This window comes from Cricetulus griseus, chromosome X (assembly GCF_003668045.3).
Source record: "Cricetulus griseus strain 17A/GY chromosome X, alternate assembly CriGri-PICRH-1.0, whole genome shotgun sequence".
NCBI classification, from domain to species: Eukaryota; Metazoa; Chordata; class Mammalia; order Rodentia; family Cricetidae; genus Cricetulus; species Cricetulus griseus.
In genome coordinates this window covers 122,952,157-122,966,790 of record NC_048604.1, presented here as the reverse complement: position 1 = coordinate 122,966,790, position 14,634 = coordinate 122,952,157, and the positions used below count along the sequence as shown (strand labels likewise).

Here is a 14,634-nt window from a genome sequence, read left to right as displayed (position 1 = left end):
CAGACGATTCGAGGTGTCTTTTCTAGCCATCTGCCATGGCGGGTGGGTGAAAGACCCCAGCTAACATGGGGTTAGCTCGTTAAAAACAATGAAGTCTCATGCAGTTTGCATCAAATTTTCAAATCTGCCTGGTGATTGGGGTGACCGCAGACGTGGCCTGGGACCCCGGACACCTGAGTTATTCCTGGGGTCCAACACTAGGAGCTTCCAGGTCCTCACACCCCACTTAGGCCAACCCTCATGGATTAAGGCTGAGACATGCCAGGTCACGACACAAAAGGAACTTTAATAAACTTATTTCTATTTATAATTGAACCATCTAAAAATAATTGCTATTCTTGGTGGCGATTTCTAGATGTAAGCCCTAAGAGAACTAACTTTCATCAAGAGAAATACTATCAACAAGTATTAAGTATTGCATTTCAACATGAAAGCAACAAAACTGCACTTGATGAATTTGAACCCTCAAGTAATAAGAATAAACTGTCAAGTTACCCAACATTATATGGACAATCACAAATGTTTGTTACATACATGTAAAATCAAGCTAGCCTCTGCATTTGTAGCTTTCTTAAACCTTAAGGCTTATAATAACTTCTGAATGGCTAAACTAAAATAGACCTACAAACACTAAATCTTAAAAATGTTTAATCTATTCAAAAAGCATTTACTGAAAGCCTCTAATGCCCTAAGGACATATACACACTGAGCACAGTGATGAACAAAAGGCCACATTTCACAGGAAGGAAGGAAGGAAGGAAGGAAGGAAGGAAGGAAGGAAGGAAGGAAGGAAGGAAGGAAGGAAGGAAAAGCAAGAAAAAAAAGCTCAACATCTGATACTTCAACAATCGTTTGCCCTTTCCTTTGATCTTCTAAACAGATTTTTCTGTCTTCAAGCATCCCTTTAGTATACCACCATAGCAATAGAAAATAGCCTATTTTAAGATACACCAGTAGTTTGAGAGTAAAGCGGGCTTTCCTCTAGACAGAAAGAGAAGCAAGCAGAGCAATCACACTTTCAGTCTGTACTATATTTAATTCCCATCCAGACTATAAATAGAAATTCATTTTTGACAGAAGATAGCCCTTTCTGAACTGAGGCAACAAAGGCAACAACTGGACTACAAGGAAAGAGTCTTGAAGAAGACATTGAAAGTTTCATTGATTTCACAGAAATGCTGAAAGGAAGATATCTAACGGCAGTCAAGATCCTGCACAGAAACCTGGCATGAATCATTTTGGTCACATATTTATATAATGATCAAAAGTATTAAAAGCAGGAATCAAATCATTGGTGCATTGGTTAAAATCTCCAAAGAGAATAGACAGAGGAGGAAAATTACTTAGCAAAAGAATATATATTCAAATCATGCACTAGAAAGTGGAAAATCGCTGGGCTGTGGTAGGGGATGAATTTAATCGCAGTTCTCAGGAAGCAGAGGCAGACAGATCTCTATGAGTTCCAGGCCAGCCTGGTCTCCAGAGCGAGTGCCAGGATACGTTCCAAAGCTACACAGAGAAACCCTGTCTACACACATACACACACACACACACACACACACACACACACACACACACACACACACACACACACACACAGAGAGAGAGAGAGAGAGAGAGAGAGAGAGAGAGAGAGAGAGAGAGAGAGAGAGCGCTTACAAAATAACTCAGAGAGATGTTTTAGCATTAAAGAGTACTTGCTGTTCTTGAAGAGGACCTAGATTCAGTTGCCAGTACCTACACATTGTGACTCACAGGCATGCGTGATTCATGCAATTTTCTGGCGTTATCAGGTACTGCACACATGCAGTACACATACATACTTGCAGGCAAAACACTCATACACATAAAATAAAATTTAGATAAATTTTTCAAAAGGCATACAAATCATCCTACATAAAGGAAAACACTGACACACCTTTTTGATGTACTACAGGAATTTGAGGAGTTGGCGGGGGTAAGGATAACATGATTTTATAGCTTTCTGCTCAATATCTGAACATCACACACACACACCTATTAACATATGAATCATAGACACAACTGAGAAACATTTATACTTCACACCAAAATACTGCAGGGCTAAAACTTTGGTTGTATAAAACAATTATCATCAGAAAGAGGCTTCTGCAGTCAAAAGAACTATATACAAACACAAAGACTGAATGTTGTCTAAAAAGGAAAAAGAAAAAGTTTCTAAGCAAAAAGGTTTGCCTAAGATACGCCTTTAATATTACAGTTTTTTTTTCTTCTCACAATTTTATGCAGTTTGAAGCACTGAAAATTCTGTTGTCATTTATGAGTATCTGTGCCTGGTACCTACAGAGGTAAGAATAGGGAATCAAAATCTTGGGGGGTGGGAGAGGACTGAAATTACAGACAGTTGTGAGCTAACATGTGGATGCCAAGTCCAATGGAAGAGCAGGAAGTGCTCTTAACTCTCCAGGCCCCTAATATCTTCATATGTTTTAAAAGGCTTTGACTTAACTCAGTATTTCACAATTATGTTACAAACATGTCATTTGCTCTATATAACCTATGGAACTTGACTTCTAATTGAAGGCTGAAATCTATACCCACATATCATAAAATTAAATTTTAAAGTTTCGCTTTAAAGTGCTTCATTCCTAGCTTTATAGAGTCTATTGACATTTTCATGGGAAAGGTGTGAACATTTCCTAACTATTTAATTGAAAATTATTAATTTATAGCAACATTTGGATTAAAGCCCAATCAAGGATGTTTTGATTGAATAAGAGTTGGAGGTATTCAAAACAGAAAACAATCTGCATATGGTTCCTATACAACACCAACAGTGTTAAATGATGCTATTCTGAGGTTTTTATAATGTGTGTTTGTCCCTAGAAACCATTCTTGAATAAACCAAACCCTCTCAAAGCCCTCAAACATAGTTCATCTGAGTCTTTTAAAATACAGTTACTGCTGTGACTGCTCCTAGGACTATAGCACATTATTGCTTCCTAATAGACACCAGATCCGAACTATGTTCACTGGAAAATAAGGGGGATTCTTCTTTGAAATTATGATCTCTTAAAAAAGTTTAACAAAAAGGAAAGACAAAACACATTGTATGCTACTGATATTCCAATACAAAACCTGCTATTACCTTTTTTACTTTGTTCTTTTTGTTTGTTTGTTTTTCTTGTTTGTTTGTTTTTCAAAACAGGGTTTTTCTGTGTAACTTTGGAGCCTATCCTGGCACTCACTCTGAAGACCAGGCTGGCCTCGAACTCACAGAGATCCGCCTGCCTCTGCCTCCCGAGTGCTGGGATTAAAGGTGTGCACCATCAACGCCTGGCTACTTTGTTGTTTTTTTTGAGACAGGGTTTCTCTGCATAATAGCCTTGGCAGTCCTGGAATTGACTCTGTAGACCAGAATGCCCTTGAACTCTGAGATCCACACCTCTACCTCCTAAGTGGTGGGATTAAAGGTGTGCACTGCAACTACTTGGCTGTCCTCTTACTTTATTGAGTATTTTAGTCAACAAACTAATTGTAGTAATTTAGATATAAAATGCCCTCCACCAGCTCATATGTTTGAATACTTAGCCCTCATTATGAGGCACTATTTGGGAAAGCTGTGAAATCCTTATTAAGGTAGCATTTCTGCATCCTATCCACTCTCTGCCGCCTCAGGTTTCTACCCCCATGTCTTCTATTCCATGACAGACTGCATCAACCCAAACTGAAAACCAAACTAAGCCTTTCTTTGAATTGCTATGTGTGAGATATTCGATCACAACATCAAGATGAGTAATACAAAGCAATTAATAAGGCATCACTTCCCATATCAAGACAGTAGTTGGTAATCTCCTTTAATTCCGTAGCCTGAATTTGTGGCCCCCTCTACCAATCTATTCATCTTTAAGAACTCATTTATCCTGCTCTTAACTCAGGTTTCTCCCATGTAAACATTCCATTTAGTCTCCCAAATCCTCACTGTTGCTAGCATTTTGCTAATGTAGAAGTGACTCATTAAAAATTTTAATAGTAGAGCAGTGTTAGTGCATGCCTTTAATCCCAGCACTTGGGAGGCAGAGGGAGGCAGATCTTCGAGTTTGAGGCCAGCCTGGTCTACAAAGTAAGTTCCAGGACAGCTAGGGCTACACAGAAACCCTATGTCAAAACATCAAAAAAATAATAATCAACTAGACTCGGTATGTACCCAATATGCACAGACAAATGACCAGAACAAGGCAACCTGATTTTGAACTTCTTTCCACCAAGTGAACAACTTGTAGCTATTCAAAATAAAGCTGATATGCACAAATTTGTAATGTTATTTTGGAACATTATCTTCTTTAAAGAGAAATTAGATATACTGATTGCTTATTAAATTGCAGTTTAACACCAAATATAACTACAAACTTAAATCATTATGAATAAATACTAATAGTCATTTTTTAATACCAAATGAGTTGTGCTCCTAAAACTTCAAGGAAAGAAATTTATGATACAACAAATCTGTAATTACCCTAATCCCCCTGTATAGATCACATTTACAGCCACATATAACCAGTTAGGACCTTCACAAATATATGTTTTATAGATACTAAAGTATTTCAGACATTTTACTACTTTCTATATGGAGAACACATAATCAAACTCAGAAATAAATGTCAAATACAAAAATAAAACATGACAGGTAGAGTGAAGTAGAGAAATGCAACTATTATTAGATGTCTACATAAATCAATTGAGCTTATCACCAAATAAAGTTAACAAGCAGTAGGAAAAGAAATGAACAAAGAGAATATATCTCCTTAACAAGTGAGGAAAAATGTATGGACAGCAACCAGGAATAGTATGTCAAAGGAACAGGTATGTTCTATCCAACTGAAAACAAGGCTCCAGTGACAGTTAAGGTTTAATTCCTAAGAAAATGAAGTGGCTTCCAATTTCCATAATCAAAATTCAAATGCCTCCTAACCATAAAAAAGCTAAGCCAAGTCTTAGAATATAAAGAAAAGAAGCAACAGTTGTTCTGAAGGAAGAAATACACACTGTAACTATTTTTGGTTGTGAGCCTAGCCTTTAAGGGCTGAGCCATCTCTCCAGCCCCACACTGTAACTAAAAGTAGGAAAGAATTACTAAGTATTCTACTAGAATACTACTCTAATGGTTTTAAATATATGCTTAAACACACAAAAGAAACAAGTATTAAGATTCACCTCACAAGGCTTAATATGTGGTAATGAATACAACCTAGACCTCATCCTGGACTTAGTGATACTGCTACCAATAATGGATACACGAGTATGAAATTCATTTTAAAAAATGTTTAAAAACTGAACAGACCTTTTTCATGACATTATACAGCTTCTATGGCATACCAATAGTATGTCAAGTCTTCAGTGAAGAATTTCTTCTCTTAGTACCTTGTTATAAGCCAAATCTAACAATAAGACTTAACCTTTCAACAAATTTTCTAAACTACTGGAGGACAGGGGAACTTTCCAATCACCTTTTTAAAAGGTAAATCCTATGGGTAAGATACTCTCTCAATCCACTCCAAGACCAGAAGTTTCAAAGTGTCAGATGAGGTAAGATAGGAAGAAAGAGAGAACACATTAGTATGTAGAAGGAATAGTAATTGTCACTATCTTTAGACAACTGAAATAACACAAATGTAAGAAACACAGATATTTCCAAATTTAATAGTATGGATAAAAATTAATAGCTAACATCCAAATTCCTAGAACCTATTTCTTTAGTTCACAATAGCTTGATTACATGAAAAAATAATACGAAGAAATGAAATAAATAATAAAAAATAATAATAATAAAATGAAGCATTTCATAGATTCCAAGGTGGTTTTTAAAAAAGAAGTGAATGTCTTGTCTTGGTTTATCTTTTTTGGCCTTAATATATGAGCATTTGAAACTGAGAATAAAATTTGCAAGTTTTGAACCAGGCAGGTATAGTGGCTCATACTTGTAATCCCAACACTCGGGCTAGCCTAGTCTCAACACAGTAAGATCAAAGCGAACCTGAGCTATATTCAAGACCTTATTTTTAAAAGGATTACTATGTTTTATATAGGAATAGTTTCCAGCAAGGTAAAAACAATGCGAACTGCTATTTTGTATAAAAGTATGTTGACTAAGTAAGAAGACAAAGTGATGTACTGAGGCAGTCAGTGAGAAGAACTCAATTATCAGGTTTTTTTGACAACAAATAAACTTCTTTGCTAATTTTTCTGAGTCTACACTGTAAGTAGGCATTTTAACATTTTAGAGGCACTTTCACTTCATTGTCTAGCTATTTAAGACATACCAATACCTGGTAAAGAGCTAGGTTTGTTTTTTTTTTTTTTTGAGTATAGTTTGAATTAAATCTATTTCTGTTCATCTGTTCTTTTTTATCCTCATCTCATTCCTTTCATCATAACTCCTTCAATCACTTATCATCTTCAAATACCAATTATTAAAAAAAAAACACTAGAAACAATACATAATTTTTGCTTTAAAAAAGAAAGAAAGAAAGAAAAAGGTGAAAGGTGTCTGTGTGTGTGTGTGGGGGGGGGGTGTTCACACCTTTAATCCCAAAACTCAGGAGTCAGAGGCAGATGGAGTGGATCCCTTTGATCAGGCCACCCTGATCTGCAGAGTGAGTTCCAGGGCAGGTAGGCCTACACAGAGAAACCCAGTTTCAAAAAAAGAAACAAAAAAAGTGCCAGTAAGATGGTTCAATAGATAAACACCAATAACCTGACTTAAATCCCTGGGAGTCACGTGATAAAAGGAGAGAAGAAAAAACTAACCCAAGTTGTCCTCTGACCCACAGGCACAGGATAGATTAGATAAACAGATACATGACCAACATGAATGTTCTTTGATGAAGCAAGATTTATTTTCTAAGTGTAAGTGTGTTTGTGTATGCATGTGCAGGTATCCACTGAGGACAGAAGACAGTGTTCGATCCCTGGAAGATGGACTTACAGGCAGTTTTAAGCCACCCAACACAGGTGCTAGAACCGAAATTCAGATACCCTGGAAGGGCAGTAAGTACTCCTAAGCACTAAGGCAACTCTCCAGCTCCAAAATTTAAGTTCTTAACTTGATACACATTAATAATATGGAAATATTACCAGGCAGAGGCAGAGGCAGGTGGATCCCTGCGAGTTCCAGGACAGCCTGGTCTACAGAGTAAGTTCCAGAACAGGCTCCAAAGCTACAGGGTCGAATAGAAACCCTGTCCCAGAAAAACCAGTAAATAAGTTAATAAGTATGTAAATAATAGAATTTTTCCATTGTCCTCAATACATTAAACAGATGCACTGGTATTACCTGACTGAAGAACATGGATCTTATTTTCATTTATTAGCTTCAAATGCAAGAAATAATTTTAATAGTATGGCAGGCTGTAGAAATTAGGGGCAGTACAGAAACTACTTGCCAATTAGTGTGCTTTTAGAGAAGTAGTCATTGTACAAGCATATAAAAAATAAGCAATTATCATTAAAGGGAAATTAAACATAAAAATCACCACCTAAATTTATTGAATTTTGTTTTTAGAAAAAGTAACTAAATCCAACTGTGGATAAGTATTATCTGATGTGGTAAAGAATTTTTAAAAGATGCCATACAGACTTATCACCCTGAAATGAAGTCTTATTCAGGTAATAGTAAACCAGTTTACAAATTGGGAAATGTTGTGTCTATCATGAATTAACCACAGGAGATATTTACTAGGCAATTTAATGGGAAGAAGAATAACACTGGGACTGAAAAATGAGGTCATTAACTTCATATTTCTGAGGATGGGCAGACTTACAAAAACAAATAAAACAGATACACAACCAATGCATGGTAGTATATACATATCACACACATCAAAGGACTTAGGAGACAGGCAGAAATCAGGAATTCAGGGCTAGGGACTGAAGGGATGGCTTAGGGATTAAGAGCATCAGCTACACTTTCAGAGGACCCAGGTTCAATTCTCCACACCCACATAGCAGTTCTAATTCTAGTCCCTCAGGCACCAGGAAAACAAGTAATAAAGAGATACATAATACCCATACACATAAGATAAATCAAATTTCATCAAAAAAAAAAAAAGTTCAGGACTAATTTCTGCCACAATCAAGGCTGGACTGGGTCGAATGAGATCCTATCTAAAAACAACAAAACATTGGGGGGGGGCACACAACCCAGCACACCCAAATAAAAAAAAAAAAACTGAAGTCAAAAGCTGTACAGGAAAGAATACACCTGTGAATCCCAGCAGAGCTCAGGTTAATAAGGTAATCCTATATAACACCATTATAGCTGGGGAAAAAAGGCTATAAGATACAGAATGATTATGTATATGAACATAAATATTTCTCCATGTACACCTTTGTAACATACATACATACATACATACATACATACATACATACATACGCTTGCTATGAGAGCTGTTTATATAGTACCAAATAGATTGAATCTGTTTTAGGGATGTATTTTGATAAAAATATGAAACACTGAAACAAACTAGGAGGCTCTGGAATCCATTTCATATCTAGACAAAAGAAATCTATTAAGAAAATAAATTATTTTTATATAAATTTTTCATTTAAAAAGTAGCATGCAAACAACATCTTTCTTCAGAAAAAAAAAATCAAGGAAATAACAAAGAAGAACTGATCAGAAGCTGGGCTCAGTAGCTAAGAGTGTTTGCTGCACAATCATGAAGACTGGAGTTTGGCTGGAAGTTCCATGTAACAAGTAGGGTGTTTTGTTAATGTCTGTAACTTCAGCTGTGAAGAGGACAGAGAAGGAGAATTGCTGGGGCTTGCTGGCTTCCTGCTTAGCTCTAGAGAAACTATGAGCTTTAGTGTTTAGGAAAAGCCCCTGCCTCAAAGGAGTAAGTGGAGAGTGAAGACTTCCTCTTCCAGGTTGCAAGGATGCACACCTGCACATATATGTATATCCTTATTGTTTTTTAAGATCTGATTTGTAATGGAAGGAATATTTACAGTACCCTCACTACTAAAATATTCTTTTTATCTCATTCCTCCATTATGTAAGAATAGTATATTTGGTGATTGAACCTACTCAAAGATTGAGCAGAACTTTTCTAAAATGACTTATCTCTTTCGATAAACAATTAGGAATGGCCATGTGTTTTATTTCCAGCCAATAAGATGAAAGGTGAAATACTTCTGAAAAGATTTAACATGAAGATAGAATCATTCTCCTGAATGAAAGAATGGTGATCACTACCTACTAAGCATTACTTATAAACGATAGCACTATACACCACTGTATATGCCTATAAATGTATCCCTCTTCTGTAAAAAAAGGTTAAAATAGAACTAAAAGGAACTATCTTGCATGAAACTTGGGGTCAATTTACTCAACTAATACTGAAGGTTTGACCTCACACATGAGCATTTATTTGTATTTGTGTGTGCATACATGTGTGGAGGTCAGAAGACAACCTTCGGGAGACTGTTCTCTCTTTCTACCATGTGGGTGGGTACTCTTGAACTAACTCAAGTCATCAGGCTCTGCAGTGATATATTATTTATGACTTATTAAAGCTTGCCTGAGGATTCAGAAAGCAATCTTAGCCACAAGCCATAGAAGCCAAGTACACTCCTTTAGTCTCAGTATCAGGAACTGATTCTCCAGCCAAGCTGAGGCAGCAGTCTAAGGCTAGGTGAAAAGCTCATGTGTGGGTAAGCCCTTTCAGCCTGACTTTGAGGTGAGAGCTAGTGACCAGCTGCTTTGCTTCCCTGATCTTCAGGTTGAACCCCCAAAACCTGTCTCTGAGTAACTTATTTTCGTGATACAAGGCTAAATGAAAGATCTTTGCCTGCTAATGCTGTAGCCTAAAAAGCATCTCTTCCAACATACTGTAAAAAAAAAAAAAAAACAAACAAACAAAAAAAAAAAAACAAAAAACCTGATGTGGTCCGGTTCTCCTCTTATCCAGATGGAAGTAAAACACCAGCAAAAAAAAAAAAAAAAAAAAAAAAAAAAAGAAAGAAAGAAAGAAAAAAAAAAAGAAAACTGGAGGCAGTCTAAGGGGGAAGTAGATACACCCTCCTCCTTCCACTTTCTACCTCCACTCACTAAATGCTAAACAAAATAATACACTAAAATAGCTGCTCTTGGACCAAAAATGCTGAGATCTAAAAATTTTCAAAATAAGTATCAATGCAAGGAAAAAATCAAATCAAAGCCTTGACATTGTGGGAAAAAAACATCAGGAGCATTTAAAAATCACCCATGTTGTAGAAATGTAATAAATATTTGGATACTATATTTTTTAAACAAATGACTAAAAAAATGTAAAAGGAAGGCTGCCCTTATTTAGAACATTTTTGGTAAAATAAACATGATCAAGATTTGTTAGCCTTTTAGACCTGAAAAACTATCAGGAATATTTTAGATGAGTATAAGAAGCAGGAATATTTCTAGTTAGCTTTGAAACACTGTACCTTCTGATTTAAGGGAACTTTTAATACTGTTGCTTTATCGAAAACAGATTTTTATCCATGCATTTACTCTAAAGTTATTGTGAAAGGCCAGGATAAAGAAGACCCCCTCAGCAGACAAAATAAGGCCTAGGATATAGGGTGGCTAGCTGGTTCAGCAACTCTGTTCCAGGAAAAGGCTAGCCATAAAAAGTTAAGATGAGAATCTTACAAACAATCTTAAGGAATAGGGAGTTTCCCCTTGTGTTTTCCCTCGGGACCCTTCACTGGTATTCTTGGTATTTTGGGTTGTGGTTTCTTTCTTTCTTTAAAAACCCCTATTCCCAGCCATTCGGGGTCGAAACTCCTCTACCCCTGCGTGGGATATGAGTCTCGGCCCCAGCGCGCTGGCTCCTGTCAATAAACCTCGTGCGATTGCAGCAAGGACAGTCTCTCGTGAGTACTTAGGGGGTCGCGTCATCCCGAGACTTGAGTGAGGATCTTCCCTTTTGGGGACAGGCCTTACAATTGTTCTACTAACAATCAAGAATAGTTATATTCTATAATTTGGGACACATCTAATTACCACCCCCAATACACACCCAGAATAAAGATTTTTAAACTGCTACCAAGCCTTCTGCAACTTAACAGGGATATTTTAACGATACTGTGAAATGCTCAACAAAGTTTATTTTGTACAATAAAACATAGTTAAGAATCTTTAATAGCTAATGAAAATGGACTATCCAGAAGGAACTTTTAAGGTATATAAGGTGATCTAAATTTATTTTCCACTTCAAAACCAATGATAGAACACAGCATATTATAAAAAAATATTCCACTAAGCTAAGGAAAACTGTAAATTCCAGGTATTATACTCTCCATACTACTTAAAGGTATTTTGGGACTTATTATTCCTGTTTTGAACTTACCTTCAACTATTGTGGTCTAAATTTTTTACAATCTATTTGTCTTAGTGTTCTTGGTTGCATAACCCTCATCAGTTTTTTTCCTTTAAAAAGCATTAATGGTTGGAGAAAACAGTATTTGCATAATTTTTGCTTTAAAAATATAAACAATTAGGAACACTTACAGTTTAAAAAACAAAAACAAAACCCCTCTTGGCAGTTCCTTACTCGTGAGTTCAAATATCTCCCTTCTTTATCCTTCCCACAACCTTTAGAGTCATGACCAGTATAAAAACTCAGCAACCATTATAGTCATTAAGCTCATAAAACCTTAAACTTGTCCCTAGAACTTTAATCTTTTTAGATTAATTGTTTTTATCATGTATGGAAGTGTTTTAATGAAAGTCCTAGTGATGATGTCATAGAAGGCAAAAGGAATTCAATGTAAAATGAAACTTGGGAGAGATGTTGAATGTCCACAGGTAGGCAGATATTCAACTAACTTCATATTATCTTTCCCCAACAATATTTATACTTACAAACAAGCAGTCCAAATGCCATGAAAATACTGTTTCTATTATTTAAATACAATACATGTCTTCCTGGCTGAAGTAGACAAATTTATAGAGTCATATAAAGAAAAACGGTCGATAGCCAGGTAAAACTGTCTGTGACCACTATATAGTGGACAATCATTTCTTCAGGGAATTTCAGGTGCCCTGATATCCTTTCCTGACAGACTTTAACAAAACTTAAAATGAAAGTTTAATTATGGTATGATTAGTTACCAGGCAGCTCTCAGTATCAAAACACATTGTATTCTGGAACCCAATTTTTCTTCCAGTTCAGTTGATGTACAGTTCCTTCATCTAAATAAATTTTCTTTGACATTGCCAATATAAGTTTCAACATTTCTCAATGCTCTAGTATAAAACAACAGAGAAACAGAACATTGTACCTTGAAAAAAACCCAACAACCTACCTTTAAACTAGACTCATAGTCTGTGTTCACTTTGAACATAAGCCCAAGTCGTAAATGAATTTCCTTGGCTCGACAAAAGCTGGGATCAACATAAAGCACCTCCTGAAATGCTTTAATTGCCCTGAAAGAATATAGACATAAGATATCTTAACTTTTTAACACGTGCATGCATTTCTGCTTGGTAGTACAGTAAAACTTGCTTTATGCCAAACTATTTTTAAATGTCAGATTTATGAGTATATTGTAAGTGCTATTAAAAACTGAAAAGTAGTACCTAACTCTTTTATGATTAAATGTATATGGTTCAATTCCATATAAAAGGGGAAAATTAAATTTAACTACAAATTATTCAAGCAAACAATATTCCATAGTTTAGTAAAATTCTGTGTAAATAACTAGTTTCACTGCTTCTGGAACTTCTTGGGAGAGTTAAAGAGTACATAAGAAAGTTTGATTTTAAAGGAAGAGGGAAAAGTTGAGGAATTAATCCTATTTCTAGTCTATTATATACAATCACCTACTTTTTAAAACTTTGTGGTTTGCTTTCCATGTTTTGTTGCGCAATTCATTTGCATTTTACTTTTATACTGCATTAGTAAGGAGTCAACTTTTCATTTCTATAGTAATGTCCAAGAACTTCCACACTATTTACAGAAAAGACCAGCCTTACTTGAAAGCTCCATGGAAATGCTGAGCTTCTAGTTAACTTTCCTTGGTCTATCAGTTCCTTTCCCTAAAATTCTCACTGTACAATTTCTTTTCTTTTTTTCTTTCTTAAGGGAGGGGAGAGTTGCTTTCAAGCAGAACAGATTTAGGAAAGAGATGCTTCTTAATTACTTCTCTTTTGCCATTGCTTAAATTGATGTTAATTACCACTTGCTTAAAAAGAGTAAACAATGACAAAATGCATTTTAAAAGTTATAAATCGGGCTGGAGAGAGGGGAAGGTTAAGAGCTCTTCCAGAGGTTTTGAGTTCAAATCCCAGCAACCACATGGTGACTCACAACTATCTGTTATGAGATTTGGTGCCCTCTTCTGATGTGCAGATATATATGGAAGCAGAATGTTGTATACATAATAAATAAATAAAATCTTTATAAATCTACTGGAATGAGGATGTAGTTCAGGTGGTAGAGTGCTTACTTAGTATGACTGAAGCCCTAAGTTTGATCCTTAGCACCTCATAAGCCAAGTGTGGTGATTCACGGCTGTGTATCTAGCATTCAGAAGGTAGAGAGCAAGGAAGATTATGAGTTTGGAGTCAGCCTGGGCTATGACACCCTGTCTCTAAAAATAAAAATGTCACAAATGTTCATATAGTTACATAACAGGAAACAGTAAAATAACAAAAAAATCATCGAATCATCGACTGAGTTGTGTTAAACAGTATTTAAATCCCATTGGTTTCAAGCTTTCCCATTGGTAGCAAATCATATATTCTACCAGTATCATCTATTCTTTGCAAAGCTTTCTAAGAGTCAGCACTAATCCTACAGTCATTAAGGTTGGTATTTTGAATCTTAAAGAGTTTTCCAAAATAAAAGCTAACCCTTTTGAACAAAAATATTAAACCACGTGTGTCTTGTGTCTTTAATAACTTTATTCTGATGAATCACACTTTATCTAGTATTAAAAAAAAACAAGTAACTATTTTCATGTGTATTTATTTACAATGTTAAAGACTTCTACCAGGCAGTCTATTTTAAGGTAGGAAGAACATAGGTTTGGCATCAGACCTTTATACCTCTTTATGGCAGTACTTGACTTTCTTCCTGAATAAATAGGTATTCATCTATTAGATGATTTTTAACAAGTGGGTGAGAAATGTATGAGACAAGACTGGGGTCAAAGGGCTGACAGAAAAGAATGGGGGATTTAAATTTTTATTCAAAATGTGTCAATCAATGCAAGCACACTGAGAGAAGATAGTGCATGCCTATGGGTACAAGTATCAAGGAGGTTAAAGAGAGGGACTAAGAGCTCAGTGGAAGACTGGATGAAGCCCTGGGTTCAGATTTAGCAGCAGCTCTCTGTTCTCCATAAAAAAACAGGCCAAGAAGAGAATACTTACCAACAAATGATACCAATTACAACACATACGGTAAGTCTGAGAAACAGCATGCAGAAAGGGTTCAGAAGCTTCTAGGATGTTTTGCTTCTTCACCTAAGTGATGGTTATACTATTTTTTACAATACCAGTGTCATGATATATATTTATTATTTAAACCATTTAAGATGTACTTGCACTAAGAAAAACAATGGAATAAAGATGTAGCTGAGCTGAAAGAGTGCTTGCCTAGGTTCCAGCCT

At 35.8% G+C, this 14,634-nt stretch overlaps 1 protein-coding gene across 14 annotated transcripts in view; it reads right to left on the bottom strand.

The window, feature by feature from the left end:
- Kdm6a (lysine demethylase 6A) overlaps window positions 1-14,634 on the bottom strand; it is a 138,969-nt gene that overhangs the window by 62,180 nt on the left and 62,155 nt on the right. For all 14 annotated transcript variants that reach the window (XM_027433299.2, XM_027433301.2, XM_027433300.2 and 11 more), the window contains exon 6: window positions 12,325-12,445. In XM_027433299.2, the coding sequence (XP_027289100.1) occupies window positions 12,325-12,445 (121 nt within the window). The remainder of the gene's footprint in view (window positions 1-12,324; window positions 12,446-14,634) is intronic.